Consider the following 27500-nt stretch of genomic DNA (forward strand, 5'->3'; position numbering starts at 1 on the left):
ATGGCAACTTACTGCCACGTCATCGTGATGGACAGCCAGCGTAGTGTTTACTTATCACAGTAAATCCCGCCTGCTCGTCCAGAGCTGCTCCTAAACAAAGCTATAACTGCTATACGAGTACAATTCTACTATCCCGTGATCTGATGAATCTAAGTGATAACTGAATGGACTAAGGAAATTACTAGTAAAAATTAAAACTCTATATGACGATGGCTCCATTCTATCGGCAACAAGTAAAATTATTTCTTGTACATGATTTGTTGTACATTCGGTCGTGATTGATATAATGGTTAACATGATGAACTATCCATTCTATTTTCCCATGATCTAATCAACCTAAATGATCACTGAATGGGCTCTAGAATATCACCAGCATAAGTGATGTCGTTATGGCGTACTAAGCCTAGATATCCCATGTTGAGATGTTGAGCCCTCTAGACTATCCTGCAAAAAATGAAGAATTATGGCCACACTAGTAGGGTACTCCACAACATAACTCCGTTGTAGTCATGATAGAGACAAGCTAAAATTATCCTATATGACTTCCTTTGGTAGTTATTAGAGGGAGACGTTAAACTAGGGTAGTTTTTTTTTATTTATTTATATATAACACTAACATATATATAACATATATATATCGACAATAGTTTGATCATCCTGATGTAACAGATGATTGGTAATAAGCACTAACTGGGTGTGGCTCAGCCACTTACATCGGGAAACTACCTTGTCGCTGTTGTTACTCCACAAGTTGCCTCAACATTTAGCTGCTGCTATTTCCATCAGGTTTTCTCTAGCCATTCTTACTCCGACGGTAAGCATCGCTTTATTTTGTTGCATTATAAGCTATGATAGAAACTTGCAAACGTGTACAGTATATACAGATGTACGTATAATCATGGACTACTAAATTACATGTACATCTAGTAGTCCATAGTTGACATATTCCATGCTCTTTCAATCGACGTGGTTATCAAAACTAACATTCTATCGATAAACCCACATTCGCTGTCTAGTCGTCATGATACCGATCAAGACTCATTCACTCTTGACAGGATCATAAATCAACTGCAATTCATCATCATCTTACAGCGATGAAAACACTTTGAATCTTTTTCCCCCTCTGTTTATCATCTTCAGGATGACGTCTATATTTTGTTGTAGCTATTCTGCAACCCAGCGTACGTACATTTGAAAAGATGAATTATATTTAGTGATTGCTCGATAAGCGATATTATACCACGCCTATGAGTAAACTCAATAACGACGCCTGAAAATTTTCATGCTTCCAATATACACAAAATATATTTCAATAATGCTTAGTTAGGATAGCAACCGGTTTTATTCGTATCAAATTAGTAATAATCGCCTAACTAGTAGATAAATGGAATGATGCGATTTTAAATGTTTATTATGGTTCATTTTAATCCCTAACACATAGTTGATACTTGTGATAAGCAATTGAAGTCGATCGTCTAACGACTGGATAGATAAAATAATATCACTTTTGATGTTTATTACGGGTCATTTTAATCATTTAGTTGGTAATTATAGTAAGCAATCGACATCTATTAATTACCTAACGGCTAGATAGATGGAATGAAGCTACTTTAGATGCTTATTTATTATGAATCATTTTAATCATTTAGTAAGTATTTGTGATAAGCAGTCGACGTCTATTAATTATCGAACGGCTAAATAGGTGAAATGATACAATTTTAGATCTTTATTATGGATCATTTTTATCATTCCGTCAGTAATTGTGGCTAGCAATTGACGTCTATTATCTAACGGCTGGAAAAATAAAATGATACCACTTTAGATATTTATTATAAATTTTTTTAATCATTTGGTTGGGAACTGTGATTAACAATCGATGTCTATTAATTATCCAACGATTAGATAGGTGAAATGATGCCATTTTAGACGTCAGTATACAGAAGTATGGATCATTTTAAATATTTAATCGGCGATTGCAATAAACAGTTAATGCCGATCATTGAACGCCTAGACAAATGAAATGATACCATTTTAAATAGATGGCATGGGTTATTTTAGATATTTAAACGATATGAACCATCAGGCTAATTGGATAAAGGCTTGTGATTAAGTCCAGTTCTACTGCTAAAATATCATACCAGGGCAAATAATAGGAGTATTATTACGACAAATGCTGAAACGATCTAATTTCCTTATTACTTCTAATATTAATAAGATTAATAATTTCAAATAGATTATTAAGACTTCATTTATCTCTAATTTCTTCTTAAACATGTTCATATATAGGGCGTGTAATATCCATTTCAGTCTTTGCTTTATCTTATACTGTAGATCTAAAAAATTGAATTGATATCATCATGAGTGGGTAAGTCATGCCATTATTTACAATTTGAGGAATTATTTTAATTTAACCTCTTAAAGTATGTCCAAAACTTATATTCATGTCCTGTAAACTAATGTTTCTGCTTCATTCTTCAGGAAGTATAAGGTGGTTATGTTTGATTACTATGGAGTCTTGTACTCATCATTATCGCTTACGATAAGTAAGATGGAATTAGATCGTGGCCTTCCAAAGTAAGTCAATCACGTAGTGTCTACAATCTTCATATAAGCCAGCAATATTCGAAAAGAAATAGCTTACCCAGTGTCTACAGTCTTTAAAAACTCATCAATACTCGAAATAAGAAAATGGCATTACCATAGTATAATAATGAATTTATTAATACCTTACTTTAACGTTTACTCTGATAATTGGATTATCAACGGTAGGAGAGTAGTTGAGCTCATTCTTATTTTTCACCTCATTAATAAATATTATTGCATTCTAACTGAGATGAGGTATTAATGCCTCTCGATAAAAAGAATTGATATCCTAATTTGCAAATTTCATTCTCTATATTGATTTTGATTCTACTACCTCACTGATTGGACATACCCGTAATGAAACTTATAAGAAAAGAATAATTTATCCACTCGTCAATTTATTTATTTTGGATTCATGATTAAAATTAATCTGTGCTATTCCAGATTTTTTGACTCGTCGATGTTGTTAACTTGTTCCCTTATATCGTATAGATTTCCCTGCTTTGTAATACTATGTCCGTAATACTAGAATTTATTCATCTATATTGAAAATCCAACTATGATTATAGAATATAAATCATCACAATATAGCTCTTTTTACAATAAACATGCTAAGATATAATAAATCTTGCTATTACAATCATTTCTGCAGAAAGACGTAAATAAGATACAAGCATTGACTTTAAATCAGCTAGATTGTAATAAGAATTAATTATATTCTACCTTTACTAATTTATGCATATCTACTAGGAATTTCATTCTCGCATTATTCATGCATGGTAGCCCTGAAAAGCCGTCATCTAGATTAATCAACGGTCAAATTACGTTTACTGAAGTACGCTTATTAAGCAAACATATTCCAAATTAAGAATGTATAGTCATGTAATCTTAAACCAACCCTATATCTGATTGAAGTCAACTTAGTATTTTTCAAGTTTTTGTTTCAATTAAATGAAAATATGATATTAGATTAATCATTAATTTATTACCTTCTATACTATAGTTTCTCCCCTTATTTGAGAAACAACTGACTGAAGCATCTATCGCTCAAGGTGTCCAACTTCCCGAAAGATTTAGTATTAATGACTTTTTTACCGATTGCATTGATTGCTTGAGGCCAAATCAGCTTGTATTAGACTCAATCTCTAATTTACAAGAAGCTGGTAAGTCTAATTAGCTAATATAGAATATTGACAAAGATCTCGTATGGAGCAGGTATATCAAAAACTAATTCGTAAAACTATTCTTTTATCCTCTCATCTCTAGGCTATAAAGTATGCTTTCTAGGCAATATTGGTTTGATCGAAGGACCAACTGGAAATAAATTTACTCGTATGAAAATAAATTTACGTTTTACGTGTGATTACTACTTTGAAAGTTGTCAAGTTGGTATGGCAAGACCTGATCCTAAGTTCTATCAACATGCACTTAAAGAGATGAATGTTAAAGCAGACGAGGTAATTTTGTATTAATATTATTGTAAAACTTATTAAAAATGCTAGTTTTTAACCCTCATTTATTTGCCTATTGATAAGCATCTGCATTTTCTTCTTTATAAATGTAATAATGACGTTTAGGTAATTTCAGTTGAATCGACGGAACAATATTGCAAACTTGCAACTAGCATTGGCATGACAGGAATTGTTGCTGAAGACCAACCTACGGTCTTGAAAAAACTAAGCGAATTAACTGGTATTAATGTGAGTATATTAAAGACACGATAACCTCAGAAAGTACAAACTACTCTCTAAGTAATATATCTCTTTTGACTACTTGCCATTTAGTTTAGCAAATTATCCAGGCCTGCTGCCTGCAATCCAGACAGTGTAACACACTGCTATTTTACTACAACTGTAGGTGGTGTAATAACTTGTTATTGCTATCAAATATAATTTTCCTAAAGAATAACAACTTTAGATAGAAATATTAAGTGTTGAGCAAATCACTTTAATCCCTTAATCAGATGATACCAACGCTTAAATTAGAAAACTTGTTTCTGTATTTAATTATAAAGAGTGGCGTCAAGATTCATTTTGTCGAGAAAGGTAACGGCCCTGCAGTTATTTTATCCCACGGCTTCCCAGAATTTTGGTATACATGGAGACATCAGGTGTGCATCATTAATAACAAGCCAATATGCATAAAGTGATATTTTGCTGGAAATTAGGGTGTAAAGTGTTAGAAGCTAAGTCTGTATTCTCCATGCTTACATACCTTTACAAATTTGTCGTTCAATGCTAGATTCCATTTCTTGCAAGGCTTGGGTACCGCGTTATTGCCTTGGATCACCGTGGTTATGGGGAATCTGATCAACCGCCAAGTAAGGGGAATACTATACGTATATTTGTCGATATCATTTTTAATGAGGCTGTGATTGTTGATTCTTCTATATTATAAATTTTATGTTTCCTATTAACAGATATTGATGATTACTCGATGAAACTTGTTAATCAGGTAAGACAGTAAAGTGATTGGAGCTGAAGTTTAAAAGATAGCATTACGATATAATCCGTTTCTATGTGTGTTCAACATATTCAACCTTTTACTATATCAGAGATCTATGTGTAAGGCAGTAGTAGTATTTATATCTACCGTTTTAATACATTCATTATTAAGATCAATAATTTAATTAACTACTAAATATATTTTCATGTAGGATATTATCGATTTAATGGATAACTTGGTAGGTTATGATTAGAAATAAATATCTTTAACTTTGCTATATTGGTTTCTTGTTTTTGATTATTAAATGCTAACATAATTATTTTAGAATATTCATCAAGCTGTCCTCATTGGACACGATTGGGGTAGTGTTGTGGTATGGGAAGCAGCACTACGATTTCCTGATCGTATCAAGTAAGTTAAATTACTTTATGCATAAGAAAAGTTGTCAATTTTGTCATATGGTACAGTAACTTCCATATTGGTTAGTACAGTCACGCTAAAATAATTTAAGAATGAGCGAAGATCATTATTACAAATTGCGCATGAAGTAAATATTCCTTTTTCCTATTGCAGGGCGGTTGCAAGCCTGAACCTTGGATATTTTCCGCCTCATCCAGAGTACGACTTTACGCAATTAGTACAAGCAGATCCACAACAATTTGATTACTGCCTATATTTCTTTGATGAGGTATACTGCAACAATATAAAAATATAGTGTGAAATATTTCGAGAAAGCATTCTTCCAAATAAATTTTAAACAGAAATTGGGAAATCATTTTCATCAACACTCTATACTATTATTTATTTTGTAAAGTAATAATTGAATGTATTATCATGAAATTACTCCGAAGAGTAATTTCGTTTTTTGTGTTTAACATTTTATGTTATTCATATATCCTTTACAAATTAGGGGGTTGCTGAAGTAGAGCTGGAAAAGGATGTTGATCGTACATTGCGCTATATCTACTCAGATACAACACCAAAGGTATACCTGCTAGCGTTATAAACTCTATTCGTACGTAGTATTATATTATCTAGGCAGCTTATATGCTCACAAATTCATCATCTTACTAGCCAATTTAACCTCGTAAAATGTTATTTAATCCCATATGGAATGATAGAATACAACGGGTATCAAATTGGAGACTTTCACTGTCAGGAAAAGAGGTATCGAAAGTATATATCATAATTGATAATCTTGTGGACGTTGATGCTATCTACTTTATCACAAGAATGAAAGGATAAACGACGCTATTTTTATTAGAAAGCTATAACAATTTTACCCGTAAAATTATATAATCAATGGGATAATCATCAACAGAGCTATAGAAACATCGTCACGTTTAATATATCAATATATCACAGCGAATATCGTACATAAACATTGATGCTATCTGATTTATAACGGGAACTGAATAGTAAACTTTGCGTTTGTTAATAATGTAATAAATTATGCAGTTAAACTCGTAATCCAAAAAAATCGGCAAAAATACTGAGAATCACCCCATTTAATATATGAACCTACGTTTTTCACCTATTTATTCAAGTTATGATACATTTGGTTAGATGTAAAGATTTCTTTTTATTTAGCTAATCTTACTTTCTTTCGTTAATAGGTGGATTACTGGCTGGCTTACCGGATGAATTGCCCAAGTGCTCTTTCATGAGTGATAAAGAATTTAATTACTGTGTGAAAAATTACAAAAAGAACGGCTTCCAGTAATTAAAACATACTAAATTATGACTAAATCATAACAAATAACTGTATTTTCATACTATTGTAGCTTCATAATGTAGCGATATAATTTAATCAGTCATTGATATTCTTAGTTATCCCTTAAATTGGTATCGAAATGAAGCTATAAATTGGAATAATATAAAAAGTATCGAACGGTACAAGGTAATATTCGATCTTCTGTTTTGATTTCTTATAGCATCTTTGGTAATGTGATTCATTCAATCTATTTTCGCTAGAAGATGATTTACGGATTTTCTTATACAATTAACAGAAATAGTTTCTAGGCAAATTTTTATGCCGTATTTTTATCGTATTGATCCATTTATAAAGGATAGACATGATGTACAATGTACATGCATACGATATTCTAATTTTAGTAGTACTGTAAAGCCATAAGTTACAGTTTTATAACTTATCAGAAATTATTTTAGTATATTTTTAATAGATTAAGCAATAAAATATCGTATTATTATTACTATCAATATGTTGTTAAGGGAACTAGATATTGCGATTTAGTTTCCTGTAATATTATTCGCAGCCTTAAGAATACACGCAATAGTATCAGTGACTTTCCCTAAGCGATATTAGTAAGTTTTACGTCATAGTAGTAGCACTTATTGAGGTGTCGTAGACCTCAAATGGAGACAAAGGTAATCATTGCAGGTTTAATATAGAGTTCATTAGTTTTATGCCAAGACGATGTAATAGGTTTATTACTGTTTAGGACTTGTTGAAAAGTTTACGGTCAAATAAGATCATTTTCCTTCTCTATTTAGCACATCTTGTCGTCCTTATCTGTAAGAGGATTCCGGCAATTTCATAACGATAGGAATGACCATTTCTACTTTAAATTTTCCAAATATATTAGATTTATCAGCCGGCGTTAATGGTGACCGCCGAGTATGATCCTATTTTGCTACCAGAGTTGACCAATGGGATGGAGGAATATGTGCCTAATTTAACACGCGCTAATCTACTGTGTGGCCACTGGACCCAGTCAGAATGGTATGAATTAATATTGAATTTTATCCAGACATAGCATTTGATTGTCTATATCAGTTAGCATTTGCATTATTTGGTAATTTTGTAATGATATTTTAATATCCTTACCATAGTCCGGCTGAGTTGAATCGCGTCCTTTCTAAGTGGTTGCCAAAGGTATCAGCTAATTAATGTCAAGATGATCGGACAAATTCAATTGCAAGCACCATTTGAAATTTGTTCGATAATCTGTCCACTCTTGATTGATTAGTCGTTTGCAAAGTAAAAGTTTAACTATTACGATTTAGAATATGTACTCGTTCATTATAATGTTAAAATGGAGCTAAGTAATACCTTGTAAACTAATGCTAAATACTTTGTTTGACTCCGCGTAGGTGAGTTGTATTGCAACTAATTTGCGATACTCAAATATAATTTCATGATATCAAAGCTAACTCTTGGCCTTATATTATTTAAATTAAATTATTTAAAAGCTGCAATGAACTAAACTAAAGCTTGAAATTTTTATATTCTAAATATATGGCATAATCAGTTCATTACGCTGGAATAATCCTATAACTCAAGTATACTAAAGCCACCCTATTGATCGCATTCGTTGCTGACATTTTGCCCCTTTATGGCACTCAAAATCTATTCATTGAGATATTCCATTTCAGCTATGATACATAGCGCTAAATTATATAACTTTAAGACTGGCTATTACTACTTTGCTCATGAAATTGAAACAATCAAACTTTTGCCCATTTTCCTGATTAGTTTTTAACGTCTTTAATTACTTGACCAATTACGATTTCTACAATTGATAGAAGGTCTAATAGAGACGTTAAACACTAGCTGGATTATAGAATTTCAACTGTACGTCTATATTACAATGAGTGGATTGCTTACAGCCAAAAAAATGACTAGATGAGATTAAAGGAGGAGATATCGGAGGAAAATAGCCCGATGATTTTCTTAAAATGATATCATCCGTGGCGTTCAATTTATATTGAGGTAACTCCAACTAGTGGCATTATTTTTGCAAAAGACTTGTTTTACCCTTGTTAGTGTATGATACTGTAAGATCTCGCTTACTTCACTTCACTTCAATTTGATCAATTTGTTAGAATTAGCAAAACACTATCTTATCTCACAATAAGAATACTTATAACTAGAGCATTACTTAATTAGTTAATACTGAAGGAATCTTAAAATTTACCCGGCACTACAGATACTTACTATTACGCTGCTTTTTAATGTCAAGATTAGTGATAAACCGTGCTATGTACGTAGGTTTTACTTTCCCATGATCTGATGAATATCAGTCATAAGCTGAAAGTACTATAGCAATCGCTCATAAAATAGATGTCATCACGACTTCATAGGATGGGCAGTGAGTGACATTATTTTTGCAAATGATTGCTTGTATGCTTGATAGTTAGTGTATGATGTTGAACACAACGCTCATATACATTATCAATATCAGTCTGCCGCCGCAATATACATTCTACTTTCCCGTAATTTAATAAATCTGAGTAATCACTAAATGGACTATAGAAATTGCTGGCAAAAATGATGACGTGCCAAGATAGCAATGACCACCTGTTCAGCTATAGATAGTAGCCTTCAAGAAATAAAGTAGTTATTAGTACTTAGCAATAGAACTCCAGGGTAGTTATCATACAAGCAAACTAAAGTTATCCTTTTTTTACCTCCTTGGTACTGTAACACTAATTTGTTGATAAAGTTTATCGACGCTAGGCCATCGCTGCACTATACTCGTACATACATTCTACTTTCTTGCGATCTGATCAATCTGAGTGATCACTGAATATACTATAAAAATTGCTGGCAAAAATGATGTCTAGATCACTTATACAGCTCCAGATAGTATCCTCCAAGAATTGAAGTACTTTCGCTCGTAGTAAGCAATAGAAGTCCTGTATAATCATCATAGAGGTAAAGCAACATTATCCTTTTTCGCCTCCCTAAGTAGTCATAGGGTTGAGACAGCAAACTAGCGTAATACTTGTAGGACTGTACCACTAGTTTGCTTACATACGGTAGTTTATCAACGTTAGCCCATCGCTGCACTGAACGAGTATATTCTACTTTGCCGTGATCTGATAAATCTGAGCGATTACTGAATTTACTATAAAAATCGCTGGCAAAAACGATGTCGCGATCACATACTTAGCTCTAGATAGTACCCTCCAATAAATGAAGTACTTTTACTGTAATAAGCAATAGAACTCCAGTATAGCCATCATAGAGGCAAACCAAGATTATCTTTTTCGCCTTCTGAAGTAGTCATTGGATTAAGACAGCAAACTATCGTAATGTCTGTACTACTAATTTGTTTATATACGGTTGTTTATCAATGTTAGCCCATTGCTACAGTACTGTATATATTTTACTTTCCTGTCATTTGATGAATTTGAACGATTACTGTATTTACTCTAAAAATCACGAGTAAAAACGATGTCGTGATCACCAATTCAACTCTTAATAGTATCTTCCAAGAAATGAAATACTTTTACTAGTTAGTACTAAGCAATAGAGCTCTTGGATAGTTATCATCGAGACAAACCAAAGCTATCCTCTTTAACAGCTTAGGTAGTTATTAGATAGATGTAATAAACGAATGTTATGCTTGTAGTACTGTTACCACTAATTTGCTAATACTAAACTATAGAGTGAGGCAAATTAAAGTTATCCTTTTTTTTATCTGCTTAGGTAGTCATTGGATTGATGCAGAAAGCTAGTGTTATGTTTGTCGTACTATACCATTAGTTTGTTTATACTAAACCATGGACTATGAGTTTCCTATGATCTGATGAATCTGAGCAAATAGTGAATGGACGATAGAAATCGCTCGCCAAAAAATGGCGTGATGACCTATTTAACACTAGATAGTACTCTGCAAGAAAATTGAAATACTTTTACTAGTACTAAGCAACAGAACTTCAGGGTAGTCGTCATAGAGGTAAACCAAAGTTATCCTTTTCTACCTGTTTAGGTAGTCATTAGATTGATTCAGTAAACTAGTGTTATACTTGTAGCACTGTACCACTATGCTATAACTAATAAACCATGGACTACTAAGTTTCCTGTGATCTGATCAATCTAAGCGATCACTAAATGGACGATAGGAATCGATGGTAAAAACAATATCGCGGAGAACTATTCAGCTCCAGATAGTACCCTCCAAGAAATAAAGTACTTTTACTAGTACTACCCAGTAGAACTCTAGTGCAATCATCATAGTGGTAAACCAGCATGATGTTTTTTACCTCCTTAAGTAGCTATTAAATTGAGACAGCAAACTAGCGCTATTTATAGTACTATACCACTAGTTTGTTTCGATGGCTTATCCATGCCAGTATTATACATACTGCTTTCTTGTAATCTGATGAATCTGCGCGATCACTAAATGGACTATAAAAATTGCTCACATAAATGATGTCGTAATTACCTCTTCAACCCTAAATACTACGTTGCAAAAAAAGAAGTAATTATAGTGGTGTAATGTAACTTAGTATTGTGATTGTAGACTGTTAGCCATGTGTAGTATAATGTACGGTAGATATTTATCCTAAGAGATATTTGGTAGCTGTAACTATAGACTGTAGTGGTAGAGACTCTATGCTAGAGTACAGATGACTATAAACAGTAAGCTGTTGAGTTACTAATATGGCTATAGGTAAAAATAGAACTGTAAATCATATATTAGGATATGGTTAATTCATCGTACTTTGGCTGGTGTGAATAATGTCTACGTAAGTACTGTAGTCGTATCCATATTGGATTAATGATGGTCCGCAGTAGAATAGTGTTACTAAGAATAATTTAACTATGTGTAAAATAAGGTAAAAGGTTGCCATGCGGATTGTAGCTGCGAATGCTACGGAAAGTATAAAAGCATGCAACTTTAGATTATTCTGTTAGTTCGTTCTAGAAGTTTTTAGAAGTAGTATTCGGCTAGAGTAGAGCTATGTAGTTAATCTTTGTATAAGATTCAATAAAGCCCTTATTTTTCTAAAATTTGGAATTTCGTGATTGGTATATATCACAAGTGGTAATAATCAATAAAACTCCAGTGTAGCCATCTGTTACGATGCGTAAGCTCGTCCTAATTATCGAGTAATATTAAATATTGCTTGTATGGATTGACGTTTTATTAATTGTCATTTCTTCATATAATCTGTTTAATCTTTGATTAATATGATAATGCACTGTTAGTGCTGTTGACAATTGATTTAATTAATTGATTATATGATTAATGACGAGACTATGAAAGGCTGGTGCCTGAAGATCCTTTTTAGTTAGTTAGTCGGTTAGATAGTCAACTAGTTTATCAATTGATATTTAATTCTAAAGACTATAATCTTGGGTGCCAAGATTCCTTCAGTAATAAATGATAGTAAATCTCTGACTATCTCGTCTACACTGTCTGTGACGCTAAAATTATACTATAGTATTCGGTCGTTGGAACTGAATTATTTGGTGATATAGCTAATTTCGCCTCTTTAAGTCAGTAAGTGGCGTTCTCCGCAAGGATTGGCGTGTGTAGACTACTTTGTCACTAGTGGTGTGTGACAATACTACGTTGCAAAAAATGAAGCAATTGTAGTAGTAATGATCAATAAAGCTCCAGTGTAGCCATCTTAGCGGCAAGCTAAAGTTATCCTTTTTACCTTAGGTAGTTCTTGGATTTTGTTTAACCCTAAATACTACGTTGCAAAAAATGAAGTAATTGTAGTGGTAATAATCAATATAACTCCAGTGTAGCCATCTGTTACGATGCGTAAGCTCGTCCTAATTATTAAGTAATATTAAATATTGTTTGTGCGGATTGACGTTTTATTAATTATCATTTCTTCATATAATCTGTTTAATCTTTGATTAATATAATAATGCACTATTAGTGTTGTTGACAATTGATTTCATTAATTAATTATATGATTAATGTATTAAATTGTCATCTTGTGTTTACTAGTTAAGCTCTTTATTAATTTATTAATTTATTATCAGTTCTTGACAATAGAGGTTGTTAATTAATTATCTTATATGAAGTTTTTAATGACAATATTCTAATAATTCCTGTTACTTTAAAATGATAGTTTTAATTTACGTGTACCAGGAGTTTCTGACGAGACTATGAAAAGCTAGTGCCTGAAGATCCCTTTTTAGTTAGTTAGTCGGTTAGATAGTCAACTAGTTTATCAATTGCTATTGAATTGTAAAGACTATAATCTTGGGTGCCAAGATTTCTTCAGTAATAAATAGTAGTAAATCTCTGACTACCTCGTCTACACTATCAGTGACGCTATAATTATACTATAATATTGGGTCGTTGGAACTGAATTATTGGGTGATATAGCTAATTTCGCCTCTTTAAGTCAGTAAGTGGCGTTCTTCCGCAAGGATTGGCGTGTGTAGACTACTTTGTCACTAGTGTTGTGTGACACCATCTTAGCGGCAAGCTAAAGTTATCCTTTTTACCTCCTTAGGTAGTTCTTGGATTTTGTGTCCCGTTAGTGATTTGCTCAATTTTAATGACTCAGATTTTGAGTTAGACGATTGCGAAGTTAAGGGTTGTAAATCCCAAGCACTACATGACACATTACTGTAACTTATGATCGCTTCGGGAGGTGGGCGTGGCTGAATCACGTTTGTCAAGAAACTAATTTGAGGTTGTTATTCCTCTTCAAATTGGCCTCAACACTAGAGCTGCTGCCATTTCCATCAGATTTTCTCCAGTTATCCTTGTTGAGAAAGCAAGCTTCCTTCTATTCTATTCCGTTGAGCTGTCAGCTATCATATAAATTTACACACTCCTATGCAGATACAGACTGTGTATTCTTTCTGAAGATTAAGGGTGCGTCATAATTGCAGGAAATTACAAGAGATAAATTGAGGCATACGAGTCTCTATTTCGGCTAGTGTAGAGCAAAATCATCTAAAATGGCTACATTATACATAAGCGACAAAGACTGGTTTGCTAGCTAGAGTAAAGTGAAATAAGTAAATCGTGTAAACTTACCGAGCAACTACTAGAACTAATTTGCCAAGTAGAAACACTAAATCGATTTTATGACATAGGAAGCACAACAGGCGAGAATATTAAAAAAAATCGAATTAAGCTAGTCTAAATTAAGAGTTGTTTACTGCAATATTAGGATATTTTTACGAGACGGCCAAACTAGGATTAAAATAGAATTCAACACAGTAAATAGTTGAATAGACATCATACATAGATGGAATTATGTTATAGCGTAGTAGAAATGAACTTTTATCAAAAATAAACTACATGGTGCTATATGCTGCAATACACACTACATATTCCATGTTCTTCCTATCAACTTCGACACGTTTTCTTCAGTTATGATACTGCATATCAAAATTTGATTAAATACGATATATAGCCGATATGATCGTTAAAACTGATATTCTATCGAAAAGCCTACGCTTAATGTCTAGTTCTTATGAAAGCAATCAAGGTCTAGCAGGATCATCAATCTACTGCAATATATTATCATCAGCTCCTTGCAGTGAAAAATTTTTGAGTCACATTTTCCTAGTTCATCGTCAATGGTTGTTTTTACTTTTTGTTGTTACTTTGCAATCCAGCGTACATAACTTTGACAAGACGGATTATTTATTGCACAATATAACGCTATACTTAATTACCTGTACTCTTTAGCGGAATATGAAAATTTTCATGTTTCGAGTAGAAAAAATACAGATCCATCGCGTAAGCAATAACGCCCAACCAGAACGGTGTACCGTTTTATTAGCGCACTGTAGAATTGGCAGTGATCATCTAACTAGCTGATAAGTAAAATGATGCCATTGCACATGTTTAGTATGGGCCATTTTAAGTATTCACAGTAAACAGTAGCTGTGATAAGCACTCGAATTTGATCATCTAGTAAACCGTTAGATAAATGAAATCATGCCATTTTAGATGTATTATTCTCGCAAAATACGGTAAACATTGCATATATTATTTTAAATATTCAATCGGAATGTAGTGAATGGATTTTATAGTCCTCATACCAGCCACCATCTATAATTACCCTATTAAGTATAACAAGCTAACCCTACGTCAAAGTAAAAGCTTGCTTTAAATTACAGTAGAACTTTTAACACACATTACTAACGAACTGATATCATAACACGATGATAACCAATCGATATCAGTCGTCTAACTGAAGTAGATAATATCGATTTAGGTGGATAAGATGAGTCATTTTAGATGGTTAATCGATAGTGGTGATAAGCAATCGGCATCGATCGCTAACCATCGTGCTGATCGGGTAATAGCTTGTAGTACGTGTAATTATGCTGATAAAATAGCGTACTGGGGCAAATAAAAAGGAGTGTTATTACTGGATAGATGCTAGAACCATCTGATTTCCTTATTATTTCTAATTTTATGGATAATTGTAAAGATTCTATGATAGCAATGCTGTCATATTATAGATTAAGTAATTCTTATTTAAAATTGACCATTAAGAATTCATTTATCTCTGTTTCCTTATTACTATACAACTATAATCTTCATGAGAGTCTTTTGCTTTATCTTATAGATCTCAAATTTGAAGTTACATCATCATGAGTGGGTAAGCCATGCTATTATTTGCAATACTGTGTAATATTTTGTTTTGGATAATCTATTGTAATAATCAAGATGTATATGGATATCCTGTAAATTAATGTTTTACCTCATTCTACAGGAAATATAAAGTGGTTATGTTCGATTTCTATGGAGTTTTGTACTCGTCATTTTCGCTCACGATGAGTAAGGTGGAGTTAGATCATGGTCTTCCAAAGTAAGTCAATTACATAATGCTTACGGTCTTCATATGAATTAGCAATATTCGAAATAAAAACAGAGGCATCACCATAGTAAAATAATGAATTCATTAATGTCTTTACTTTAACGGTTACTCTTGTCATTGGATAATAAATAGTAGAATGGTTAACTCTTTGTTATGTTTCACATCATTAATAAATGTTATTTCAATCCAACTGAAAAGAGTTATTAATGCCTCTTGAAAAAAGAAATGATATCCTAACTTACAAATTGTATTCTCCATAGTGATTCAATTCTACCACCTCACAAACTCGACATAATAAACTGAAGTAGAAAAAGAATAATTTATCCATTCTCCAATTTATTTATAGCATATTTAATTATTCATGATTACAATAAAATCTACACTACTACGGACTTTCTGACACGTTGGCATTCCTAATTTGTTACCTTATATCGTATAGGTTTCCTTACTTTGTATTGCTATATCCGTAATACTTGATTCATTCGTCTGTATTAAAACTTAACTATGATTATAGAACATAAATGATCAGAACATACTTATAGCTCTTTCTACATTAAACTTGCTAAAATAAAATAAATCCTGCTTTTGCATACGATATCTACAGGAAAATGTAATTGTCATTCAAGAATTGACTTTAAATTGACTCGATTTTACTAATAATACCTTCTACCTTCATTAATTTTATACACCTACTAGGAATTTTATTCTCGGATTATTCATGCGTGATAGCCCTGAAAAGCCGTCATCTAGATTAGTCAACGGTCAAATTACTTTTACTGAAGTATGCTTATTTAAACTAGCATATTCCAAATTGAGAATGTATAGCCATGTAATCTTATGGCAACCTATATCTGATTGAAGTAAATCTAGTGCTTTTGAAGCCTTGTTTGAATTAAATGAAAATTTGATGTTAGATTAATCATTAATTATTACCTTGTATACTATAGTTCCTTCCCTTATTTGAGAAACAACTTACTGAAGCATCCATCGCTCAAGGTGTCCAACTTCCAGAAAGTTTTCATATTAATGACTTTTTTGCCGATTGCATTGGTTACTTGAGGCCAAATCAACTTGTATTAGACTCAATCTCTAATTTACAAGAAGCTGGTAAGTCTAATTACAAAGGAAAAATTTCGAAAATGATCTTTCATAATTATACATAAGGAAGCTACTTCTAATATTAAATCATACGGCATAATATTATCGATTTTCGTGAGGAGCAGGCATATCAAATACTAGTTCGTAAAACTATTCTTTTATTCTCTGATCTCCAGGCTATAAAGTATGCTTTCTAGGCAATATTGGTTTGATCGACGGACCAACTGGAAATAAATTTACTCGTATGAAAATGTATTTGCGCTTTACATGTGATTACTATTTCGAGAGTTGTCAAGTTGGTATGTCAAGACCTGATCCTAAGTTCTATCAACATGCGCTTAAGGAGATAAATGTTGAAGCAGACGAGGCAATTTTATATTAATATTACATGACATTTTTTCCATTTTTTAATATCAATTGAACATTACATGCTAGTATAGTATCATAATAGCATGTAAATTTTACTGCAAGACATAAAAATGTAAATCATAACTATTATTTGTTTGCTTATTGATAACCACCAGTATTTTCTTCTTATAAATATAATATGACATTCAGGTAATTTCAGTTGAATCGATGGAACCATATTGCAAACTTGCAACTAGCCTTGGTATCACAGAAATTGTAGCTGTAGACCAACCTACAGTCTTGAAAAAATTGAGCGAGTTAACTGGTATTAACGTGAGTATATTAAAGATACGATAACCTCTGAAAGTACAAATTACTCTCTAAGTAATATACCTTTGTTGACTGAATGCCATTTAGTTTAGCAAGTTATCCAGGCCGGTTGCCTGCAACCCAGACAGTGTAACGCACTGTTATTTCACTACAACTGTAAGTGATATAATAAAATGCTGTAGAATGAAAGATAATTAAGATATCGTTACCTTGATCTAATTCAAAAATTTTTCAAATAATTATCATATGTAATTTTTCTAAAAGATAATAACTTTAGATAGAAATAAAGTAACTTTCCTTAAAAATGATCTATTAAGCGTTCAACAATCACTTTAGTTCTTTAACTAAATACTACGGAAAGTTAAATTATTAATTCTTTTCTGTATTTAATTATGAAGACTGGCGTTAAGATTCATTTTGTTGAGAAAGGCAATGGCCCTGCGATTATTTTATGCCATGGCTTTCCAGAATCTTGGTATTCATGGAGATATCAGGTATGCATCACTAACGAGCAAATACCTGGTATTAAGTAGTATTTTACCGAAAATTGGATAGTTACTAATGGTTTTGAAAGCTAAATCTGCATTCTCAATACTTATATACCTTTCCATATTTATCATTAAATAATAGATTCCATTTCTTGCAAGGCTTGGATACCGCGTTATTGCCTTAGATCAACGCGGGTATGGAGAATCTGATCAGCCGCCAAGTGAGGAGAATACCATCTAGTTTGTTATTATTGTCATTTTAGTAATGCTACAATTACTGGCGCTTCTATATCACAAAAAATTCTATTTTCTATTAACAGATGTTGAAGATTATACTATGAGAATTATTAACCAGGTAAGACCGCTAGCGCTTTGATCGCGGCCTTGCAATATATTAAGTTCATACGGGTACATACTCATTCTACATATCTAATCTTTTGCTAAATCGGTGATATATGTATAAAACAGTACCTGTAGTGCCTCTATCTACCGTATCAATGAATCATATAATTGATGACTACAGTTAATAGCACAATTAACTACTACCAATATTCTCTTATAGGATGTTATCGATTTAATGGATACCTTGGTAAGTTATGATTAAAGATAAATATGCACGACTAGCTTACACTGGCTTCTATGTTCTCAACGCTAAAATGTCGCCATGATTCTTTTAGAATATTCCACAAGCTGTCCTCATTGGCCATGATTGGGGTAGTTTTGTGGTATGGGATACAGCACTGCATTTTCCTGATCGTATCAAGTAAGCTGGACAACATCGGAAATAGGAAGAGTTGTAATTTATGAATTAGCGCAGCAACTTCAGTTGCGTTATTTTTTGGTATAGTTACGGCTAAGTGATTTACGAAAACCTTACTAACGCTATTACGCATAAAATTTATATTCTTTTTCCCGTTTTAGAGCTGTTGCAAGCTTGAACGTTGGATACTTCCCACCTCATCCACAGTATAATTTTATACAATTACTGCAACCAGATCCAAAACAATATGACTACTTCCTATATTTACAAGATGAGGTATACAATGATAACATAATTAATATTGTACCGCATTAAGTAATATTCTTGTTTCAAATAGGGTCCATAGACAGAAATTAAGAGATTGTTTCCATTAGCACTCTATACTATTTTATTTTGTAGTGCGTTCATTGAATATGTTATCTGACATTTCTCTTGCTTTACATTGTGTTATTCCCATAACTTTTGCAAATTAGGGAGTTGCTGAAACGGAAATGGAAAAGGATGTTGATCGTACACTTCGCTATTTGTACTCAGATACAACACCAAAGGTATACCTCCTATCATCATAAGCTCTATTTATATATAGTATTATATTATGTTCATTATCTATACAAATGGTGCTCACTAAGATAGCATCATACTGATACATTTAATAAAATGCTATTTAATCGTATACAAAATGATAGAATACAACAGGTATCAAATTGGAGACTTCTAATGTCAGGAAAAGAGGTACCGAAAGTATATGTTATAGTTGATAATCTTGTGGACGTTAATACTATTTACTTTGCCGTGAGAATTGAAGGATAAGCAATACAATTGTTATTAGTAAATTATAACAATTTTGCTCTTATGATCAATAAAATTATTATCAATAGAGATATAGATAGATCATCACGTACAATGTACCAACATATTACTATAAATATCGTAAATAAACGTTAATATTGTATATTTTGCTATGAGAACTTTATGATAAACCTTGCCATCGTTACTTCGTTAGTAATAAATTATAACAGTTTAACGTTATAATCCAAAATAGAATTAATAAAGATACTGCAAAATCTCAACATTTAATATTTTAAATGATCGTTTTCATCATTTATTCAATTTAGGTTACATTATTTAGATGCAAAAGATCACCTTTGTTTAGCTAATCTTACTTTTTTTATTAATAGGTGGATTACTGGCTGGCTTACCGGAGAAATTGCCCAAGTGTCCTTTCATGAGTGATAAAGAATTTAATTACTATGTGGGGAAATTCAAAAAGCATGGTTTCCAGTAAATAAATAATACTGAAATTATAGCAAAGAGCTGCAGCTTTTTCGCTATTCTAGCATAATCATAAACGGTGTGATTTAATTGATCATTTCTGTCTTTAGTTACCCGCTAAATTGGTATCGGAATGAACCAAGAAATTGGAAGTGTTTACGCAGTCTCGAGCGATATATGGTAATATTATATTTTCTCTTTTTACTACTAATAGCGTCTATGCTAATGAAACCATTCAGCCTATTTTACTATAACATGATTTATAGATTCAGTTTATATCATTATAATATGGAGTACGTTATTATGCCGATTTTCATAGCGTACATTTATCGTCTTAATCAATTTACGTAGGACTAATACAGATGCCCATGATATTCTAACTGTTGTAGTGATTCCATAAACTGAAGTTTTATAACATATAGGAAATCATTCTTTGAATATTTTAACAGATTTACCATTTGAATATCGACTTTTCATCGCTATCGACATCTTGTTAGGGATTTAAAGAATATGCTTTGTTTAATTAACCTATCCCAGACGATATACATAAATTTCATAATTATAACAGTAGTAAGCACTCATTTGAAGCGCCTCAAATGGAGTCAAAGATAATTCTATTAGTGAAATATGGTATAATTTAGAGTCTATTTTATTTTAAACCGTAGCGATACAATAGTTTATTACTGTTTGTCACAATTTCACTTGTGCGACAAGGCAACGTACAGTAAAAGTCTATAAGGAGCTACTGACTTAAACGCCCTTTTACTTAACGTTAAACACTCGCAGCAAAATACTATAAAGATAAAACTTTTATTAGCAAAGGTACATCTACAAGTTTTTACCACGCCACTTCACTCAAATATTTCCGTTTATATAGGAACCGTCTAATTCGTAAACAACAATAGTATTATTATTATTATACCTTACTAGGAGAAATATCTCGAACTGAGATGTTCCTTACATAGCTTTTCTATCTGTAAATATTTTGAATGTCTTATTCATGCTTAATCTTAATCTAAGTACGTAGGTTGTCTAATCCAACTATCATTAACTAAAACTTGAATCATCTTACTGCTATCTATCACACAATAACAATCAATATCAAATACGCAATGAACTATCACAAACAATATCCACGTTAAGGCATTACTTATCTTACCTAGCACTACAAATATAGATATTCTCCATACTAGCTACTGCTGTACTTATTAAACTATCCTAATGACAAGGCAACACCGTAACACTGTTAAATAGCTTATCAAAACTTTGCGGTAAAGTAAAGTAAGAACATTTTTCTCGCTTTATTTAGCACATCATGACTTTTTTTTTGACCGTAAGAGGTTTTAATATTTTATACCGATAGGTATAACTAACTCTGCATTTGAAATTTTCTGAATATCTTTAGATTTATCAACCTTCATTGATGATTACTGCCGAGTACGATCCTATTTTGCTACCAGAGTTGACCAAAGGGATGGAGCAATATGTACCAAATTTAACACGTGCCAATCTACTGTGTGGCCACTGGACGCAGTCAGAATGGTATAATACATTATTCAATTTTATTAAGATATGCAATACTGTTGCTTATATCTTCTTGTAATTGCATTATTTAGTAATTATGCAACGTTCTTTCAATCGATACTATAGCCCTGCTGAGTTAAATCGTATCCTTTCTAAATGGTTGCCAAAAGTATCAGCTAATTAATATCACGATTGCCGGACAAATTTCATCTCAAGCACTTTTTGGAATTTGCAAGCTATGCTATCAACTAATGAATAGGTGGTCGTTTAACAGCTAAAAATTTGAATATCTACCTGTTGGAGGTGCACTAGTTAGTTGTAACACTAGAATAGAATCAAGAAATAGATTTTTTTTCTAAATTAAACACTTTGTTAGACAAAACTCAGTTCAAGGGCACGGCAATCAATTTTTCATAGCCAGGCACAACTGCATTGCATTAAAACTAGCTAATGAAGCTATAATTTCGATTAAGTCATTTAAAAGCTGTATGTGACAATTAATTATAGCATCATCAATGATATAATTTTGTTGAGTAATGAATCATATGTTAACACCTAGCCATTAATTAACTACTATGAAATGCCATAGAAAGTGTGTTGTGATTCTTGCTATATTCAGCATGTAGACTTGGCTATAAATTTATTATTGTTTTACACCAACGAAGTTTGTGAGTCTATATAAAAGCCTCAAAGTTCTTAATTGAGGGAGTTGATAAGTTAGTCGATAACAGACCGTTATCAGCGGTTAGTAGTAGATTGTAAGTTGTGAGTTCAATCGGTCATTTCAATAAATAGCTTTTAGAGTAAAGTTTTGATTTTTAGCGTGAGTATTCTATCGTCTAAGACTTGAACCTAAGTTTGGTAGATTAAAGAGTGCTTAGAGTTAGTTGCTTAGATAGTTAAGACTATTTTAGAGGAAAGAATCCCGTTAATTTTTGTGTTGCAATCTCGGTTGTGACATAATTGGTGGCAGTGATGGGATTCACCGAACGCTATTAGCTAGTGCCGTAGCGAACGAAGAAGACAACTTTTTCGTATTGAGTATGCTTCATATGAAATGTAAGGCAATCTTATCAAAGTAATCAATTGGATAGAAAGATTTTAATGAGTTATAATTACAAAATATACTCTTAAATAGGGATATTACAAAAATTTATTGATGATATAAATCAATATAAAGAATAATGATAGGAAACGACAGAATTCGTCTTACTTACTTCATTTCTATCCTTATGTCAATGTTGATGTTAATAATCGATGTCATAATTTCTTCCCCTGCAGTGACCTATCGCAAGAATTGAATTTATAAATTAACATAGTTATGTTAAGGTGAAGTTGGCATTAGCTGAAAATGTTTGAAATCTATATCTACTCGCACAATTGTTTACCCTCTCTTGCATGATCGGCTATCATGAGTTCCAGCAAATTTGATGTTGTGATGTAAAATTTTAAAGCACGGTTTAATAAGCAAAATCTGAATCGAAATGCAATGCAAGCTTATCCTATCCAGTAAGTAATGACTTTTCTACGAGTTAATAACTTCAGCTTCGATATAATTGATGAGCTTTTCCAACTACTGTAGCTCTTATAAAATGGCGAATAAAAACATTTTATATTATTTTACTGAATAACTTGGTTGCATCTATTTGGATAAAATATTCATATGGCACGAATTAAAGAATAGATTACTATAGAGACTAAGGTTAACCAACTTGTCCTGAATCAATATCCAAAACTTTACCCTCGTCTGATTTAGTTGAATTTTATACCGCACATAAAAATGCTTCAACTTTGGCGAGTTTTAGCTTATCCCCGAATGTGACACTGGTAGCCTAAACTAGTTGATGACGTGATGAAAACTTCTTCTTTATAAAAAGAATAGATGCCATATAACTTTAAAATAAGCTTCTGTGCAGCAGTTATTAAATCGGTAGCTGATAGTAATAATAAGTTAAATTATTTTAAAATTTCGCTTCTATAGATTTCGATTTATTTTTAACATACGATTATTACAATTGTTCGTTTTTACCGCCAATCTTGCTAGCGTTGCAGTTGATATACGATAAGTTTAAATCAACTTTACACCTATATATCAAAGTATATAACCTGAAAGAAAGATGAGAAATAGGTAAATCTAAAGCAGAAATATTGATACTAATCTTTCCTGTTAGCCTTGCTGTCTTAATAAATGGTAGATGATGGGATTTGCAGAGTGAAAAAAATCGAACTTTTGTTTAAATTTTAGCCGATTTAAAGTCGTTATATGTAAATACTTTGGAGTGATGAGTACTCCTGTGCTTTATAAGCTAGCTAAAACGGAATGAGACTATGACGTACCAAGGTTATAATCATCACGCATACAAGTGTATGCTTTGCCTATTCCCAGTGCGTCAAAGTAAATAGACAATAAAATAGGATTTAAATCTACCAAATTTGTCATTGTAAGCATAGAAGGTATAGGATTTATGGCAGCAGTTGATGTAATACTGTTAGAATAAAAGATTTAGTATACTTAGTTTTTCCTCTTAATAAACTACAACGCTGTAGTTTGGCGCTTAGATCATGTCACAAACATAGTATATTTTAATTATCATAAACCATGGAGGTAAAAAGAAAAAAAGGACCACTATAGCAGAAACTTATAAGTAAATCGATGAAGAAGTATAAGAGAAACACACGAATAGTAGCCGATCAGCATTTTGTTTTTTTTATAAAGATCTTTGTCTAATGTCATCAAGATTTTTAGCAAACGGCGAAGGACCAACCGAAAATGAAGTGGCTTAGCAATAACTCACCTTAGAAGAGTGGACACTCGAAAGCATCAATTATTTTTAATCCAGAATTCACTTTACTCTGCCTACTGTCTAGAATTTGGCATAATTTACCTTTTTATGGGGATCTCCGCCTAATGTCGCCAAAGTAAACCGCGAAAAATCAGCGAAAGAGAAGTAACCAGCAATGACTCGCCTAAGAATTTCGGAAATCTAGCCAACACTTGGATTAATGATTACCATTCTACTGAATCCTCTGCAAGGATGAAGTTATTTATTAAATTAAATTTCGATTATTGTTACGATTCAAATCAAATTCAATTAGTCAGACCAGATACACAAATCTATCACTATGCACTCGACCAGATGGGATTTAAGCCAGAGGAGGTGTGTATGTGTGTGTAATGCTTCTTCTTCTTCTAATAATTAATATAATAAGAGATCAAATAGCCCCTGATATCTACCTTTGTTCGTAGATTTTAGCAATACCAATCTAAGCAACATTAGTATCTCACTTCCCGTGTAAAAATTTTTCATCTATAGGCAATCTCAATTGAAGCCGTTGAGGCCTAGGCAGCAGCAGTCCAAAGTATAGGAATAACAGCAATATTGGCAGTTGATCAGCCAACAATCATACAAAAATTAGAGAATATCTTTCAAGTCAATGTAAATACTTGATAGTATTAAGTCGGTGTAGCTCATAACGGAAATTAAGCTATCCTACAAGATTAATTGCTGGTTGTAATATGCGTATCAAAATATTACAGCTCAAAACAATACCTAGACCTCCTGCAGCTACTGAAAGTAATGTTATCCATGGCCAAGTTGTCACCAAGGTTTTGCTTAACTTACTTAAATAGTATAATTAACAAATATTTATGCCATGCGTATTCACTTTAGATCCAACTGCTAACAACTGGCTAAATATTTGTTAATGTCTTGTTATTCTACTGAAATGAACCTTCTCCGTTATGGACGATTGTCAGAGCGGAATAAAAGTTAAATTTGTAGAAAAAGGGAATGGTCCTCCGATTATTTATGCCATGGCTTTCCGCATTATTGGTATAGCTGGAGATATCAGGCAAGATAGAATTCATCATATGGCTGTTAATTTGCTATTATAACGGTGTAGTAATTTAGGATTCATACTGTTTTAAGTTAATATTGCTATTTAATATCAAGAAATTTAAGCAGCACCAAATTGATATTGCTAATTATAAATATGGCTTAGCCTAAGAGTAACTCGCTATCACTATTTTGGTATATTTATTTACTTATTTAATAGAGAGTTTTAAAAGACATAATTTTTAATGGTATTGTTTAAATAATATTAAATTATATAATCAGCCGCCATCATTAACTGTTATGAGTTATTTTACTGTAGATTCCCTATCTTGCCGAGCTAGGCTATCGAGCTATTGCCCTTGATTTACGAGGATTTGGTCAATCTAGTTGTCCACCAGGTAGTGACCCACAAATGCTTGTGAATAGAACTCATTGATTGCCTTTAAAATACTTTCCAATGCAAGAAAGAAAATACCAAGCCTGAATAAACATTTCAGATTATACAAAACTGACATCATACATTTCTAGTTTATAATTATTTATGATCTGGTGAATTGTCGTTTGTAAATTAGATATTGAAGACTATAACGCGATAAAATTGTTTAGGCAAGTACATAGGAGTATATTAGTGGTATTTCTACGACTTAAGGCCATTCCAATCAGATAATTTATAAGATTGCTTCAAATATTAATCTATTCATACGCTGAATCTTCGAAAGCCGAAAGATATACTTAAAATGATTTACGAATGTACTATATTGAAGTCAACAAAGATTACCTTTTAATAATACAGTGCTAATATGGATATCTTAACGTAGACCTGGATTAATTTACTATCCCATCTATCCACAAACTTGGAAGTGGAATCTTAAATTTATTGGTAGACAGGTAAATTTTATATTTCCTGATACATGATATTTCTTTCAATTGGCTTACAAAATTCAGTAATTTTGATAGGTATTGGAAGTTTGAGTTCTTACGTTATTTTTGGTAGTTTCAGCGATTAATCGTTACCATTTCATTTCGTATAACCTGTCGTTGATAAAATTTCGCCATTTACTAGCCTTACTAAGCATACTGTTGAAATGAAGCATGATGATAAGGGATGAATGTACTTGGCGTTCTATCTCTAGGTTTCTCAGCCGGCTTTAATAGTCGTCGCAGAATACGATAATATATTTCGACAGGGACTTGTTAAAAATATGGAGAAATATGTACCTAATTTAACCGCGTATAGCTTAGATTGCAGCCACTGCATTCAGTTTGAAAGGTACTTTAAATATCGATTAAGATAAAGAGGTTATTTATAAGCTGAAATAAAAATATTTTAAACTTTAATAAATGTCCACTCAATATCAACTTCCATCCTACGATCTTCCTTTTTGCGAAAATATTCAATTCAATTTATAAATCGTAATATTTCGCTGGTACATTTGCCCTTTGATAATACAACTTACTATATAATAATTGTACTTTTAGACCTGGGGGGCTCAGCGAAACACTAAGAAAATGGCTGGAGAAAGTCTGTCCTAGTTCTTCCATTTCCTTGGGGCAAGTTTTTTCTCAGTCCAATATTCAAGGCAGTTTATCTAGTCTATTCCGTCGTTTTTAGCACAATTTTTGAACATAATAACTGAAACCTGATTCGATATCTAATGATACAAAAACACTTACAGTAAATACTAAAAGATTTACCAAATATTTTTAAAGCCGGTTATTGCCTAATTAGTAGAAAGGTTTTAATTCAGAGAACTAAAATGATAATACACTAACTTGCACTCTACAGACTCTGAAATGTACATGATGCAAGTTTTGGCATGAATAAAAGATCATAACCTGCGAATTATTTACAATTTATAATACGTTAATAACTAACAGTTCATATTATTAATCAAGGTAGTCAATACGACATCAATCTAACGGCATTGATAAACATCCAGGCTGAGATCGATAGAAAGCCCGTATTGACATTATTCAATTTCACGAATAAATACAGCAGTTGCTGAATATGCGTGTGGTCTGTAAATCAGGAAGTAATTTAATAAGGAATCTAGCGTTAAATACTGTTAAACAGTTCACCACCACAATAGAAATAAATGACATCAGTCCAAAGTTAGCATCTAATGCATCGCATAATCTCTGTATAAATATACTGGACTTTACATTTATAGTCAATCATGATCATTTAATATTGACGAAAGCAAATGAATGAGAAATTGGATTTCTTCAGTATCTAGTCCTTAATAATAC

The 27500-nt window shown here is 32.3% G+C and overlaps 3 protein-coding genes across 3 annotated transcripts; all 3 read left to right on the forward strand.

Moving 5' to 3' along the window:
• Positions 1-3331: 3331 nt before the first annotated feature.
• On the forward strand, positions 3332-7939 carry TRIADDRAFT_30313 (uncharacterized protein; the record flags this gene model as incomplete). The annotated part of the gene is made up of 17 exons (XM_002115965.1): positions 3332-3418; positions 3587-3746; positions 3850-4040; positions 4161-4283; positions 4368-4436; positions 4598-4693; positions 4825-4903; positions 5003-5037; positions 5240-5266; positions 5354-5439; positions 5602-5716; positions 5939-6027; positions 6350-6369; positions 6645-6747; positions 6859-6928; positions 7635-7771; positions 7882-7939. Coding segments are annotated over 17 exons (1545 nt in total), but the record flags the coding sequence as incomplete, so codon positions are not given.
• Positions 7940-15367: 7428 nt separating this feature from the next.
• Positions 15368-19903, forward strand: TRIADDRAFT_59995 (uncharacterized protein; the record flags this gene model as incomplete). The annotated part of the gene is made up of 16 exons (XM_002115966.1): positions 15368-15375; positions 15490-15585; positions 16291-16375; positions 16542-16701; positions 16869-16991; positions 17261-17373; positions 17458-17526; positions 17769-17864; positions 18001-18079; positions 18179-18213; positions 18421-18447; positions 18536-18621; positions 18780-18894; positions 19092-19166; positions 19305-19350; positions 19797-19903. 16 exons carry the CDS (start codon positions 15368-15370, stop codon positions 19901-19903), a joined length of 1320 nt encoding a protein of 439 aa, XP_002116002.1.
• Positions 19904-24449: 4546 nt separating this feature from the next.
• On the forward strand, positions 24450-25686 carry TRIADDRAFT_59996 (uncharacterized protein; the record flags this gene model as incomplete). The annotated part of the gene is made up of 3 exons (XM_002115967.1): positions 24450-24572; positions 24953-25021; positions 25570-25686. The coding sequence occupies 3 exons, from the start codon at positions 24450-24452 to the stop codon at positions 25684-25686; spliced, it is 309 nt and encodes a 102-aa protein (XP_002116003.1).
• Between the last annotated feature and the right edge of the window lie 1814 nt (positions 25687-27500).

This window comes from Trichoplax adhaerens, genomic scaffold (assembly GCF_000150275.1).
Source record: "Trichoplax adhaerens TRIADscaffold_13 genomic scaffold, whole genome shotgun sequence".
Classification (NCBI taxonomy): domain Eukaryota; kingdom Metazoa; phylum Placozoa; class Uniplacotomia; order Trichoplacea; family Trichoplacidae; genus Trichoplax; species Trichoplax adhaerens.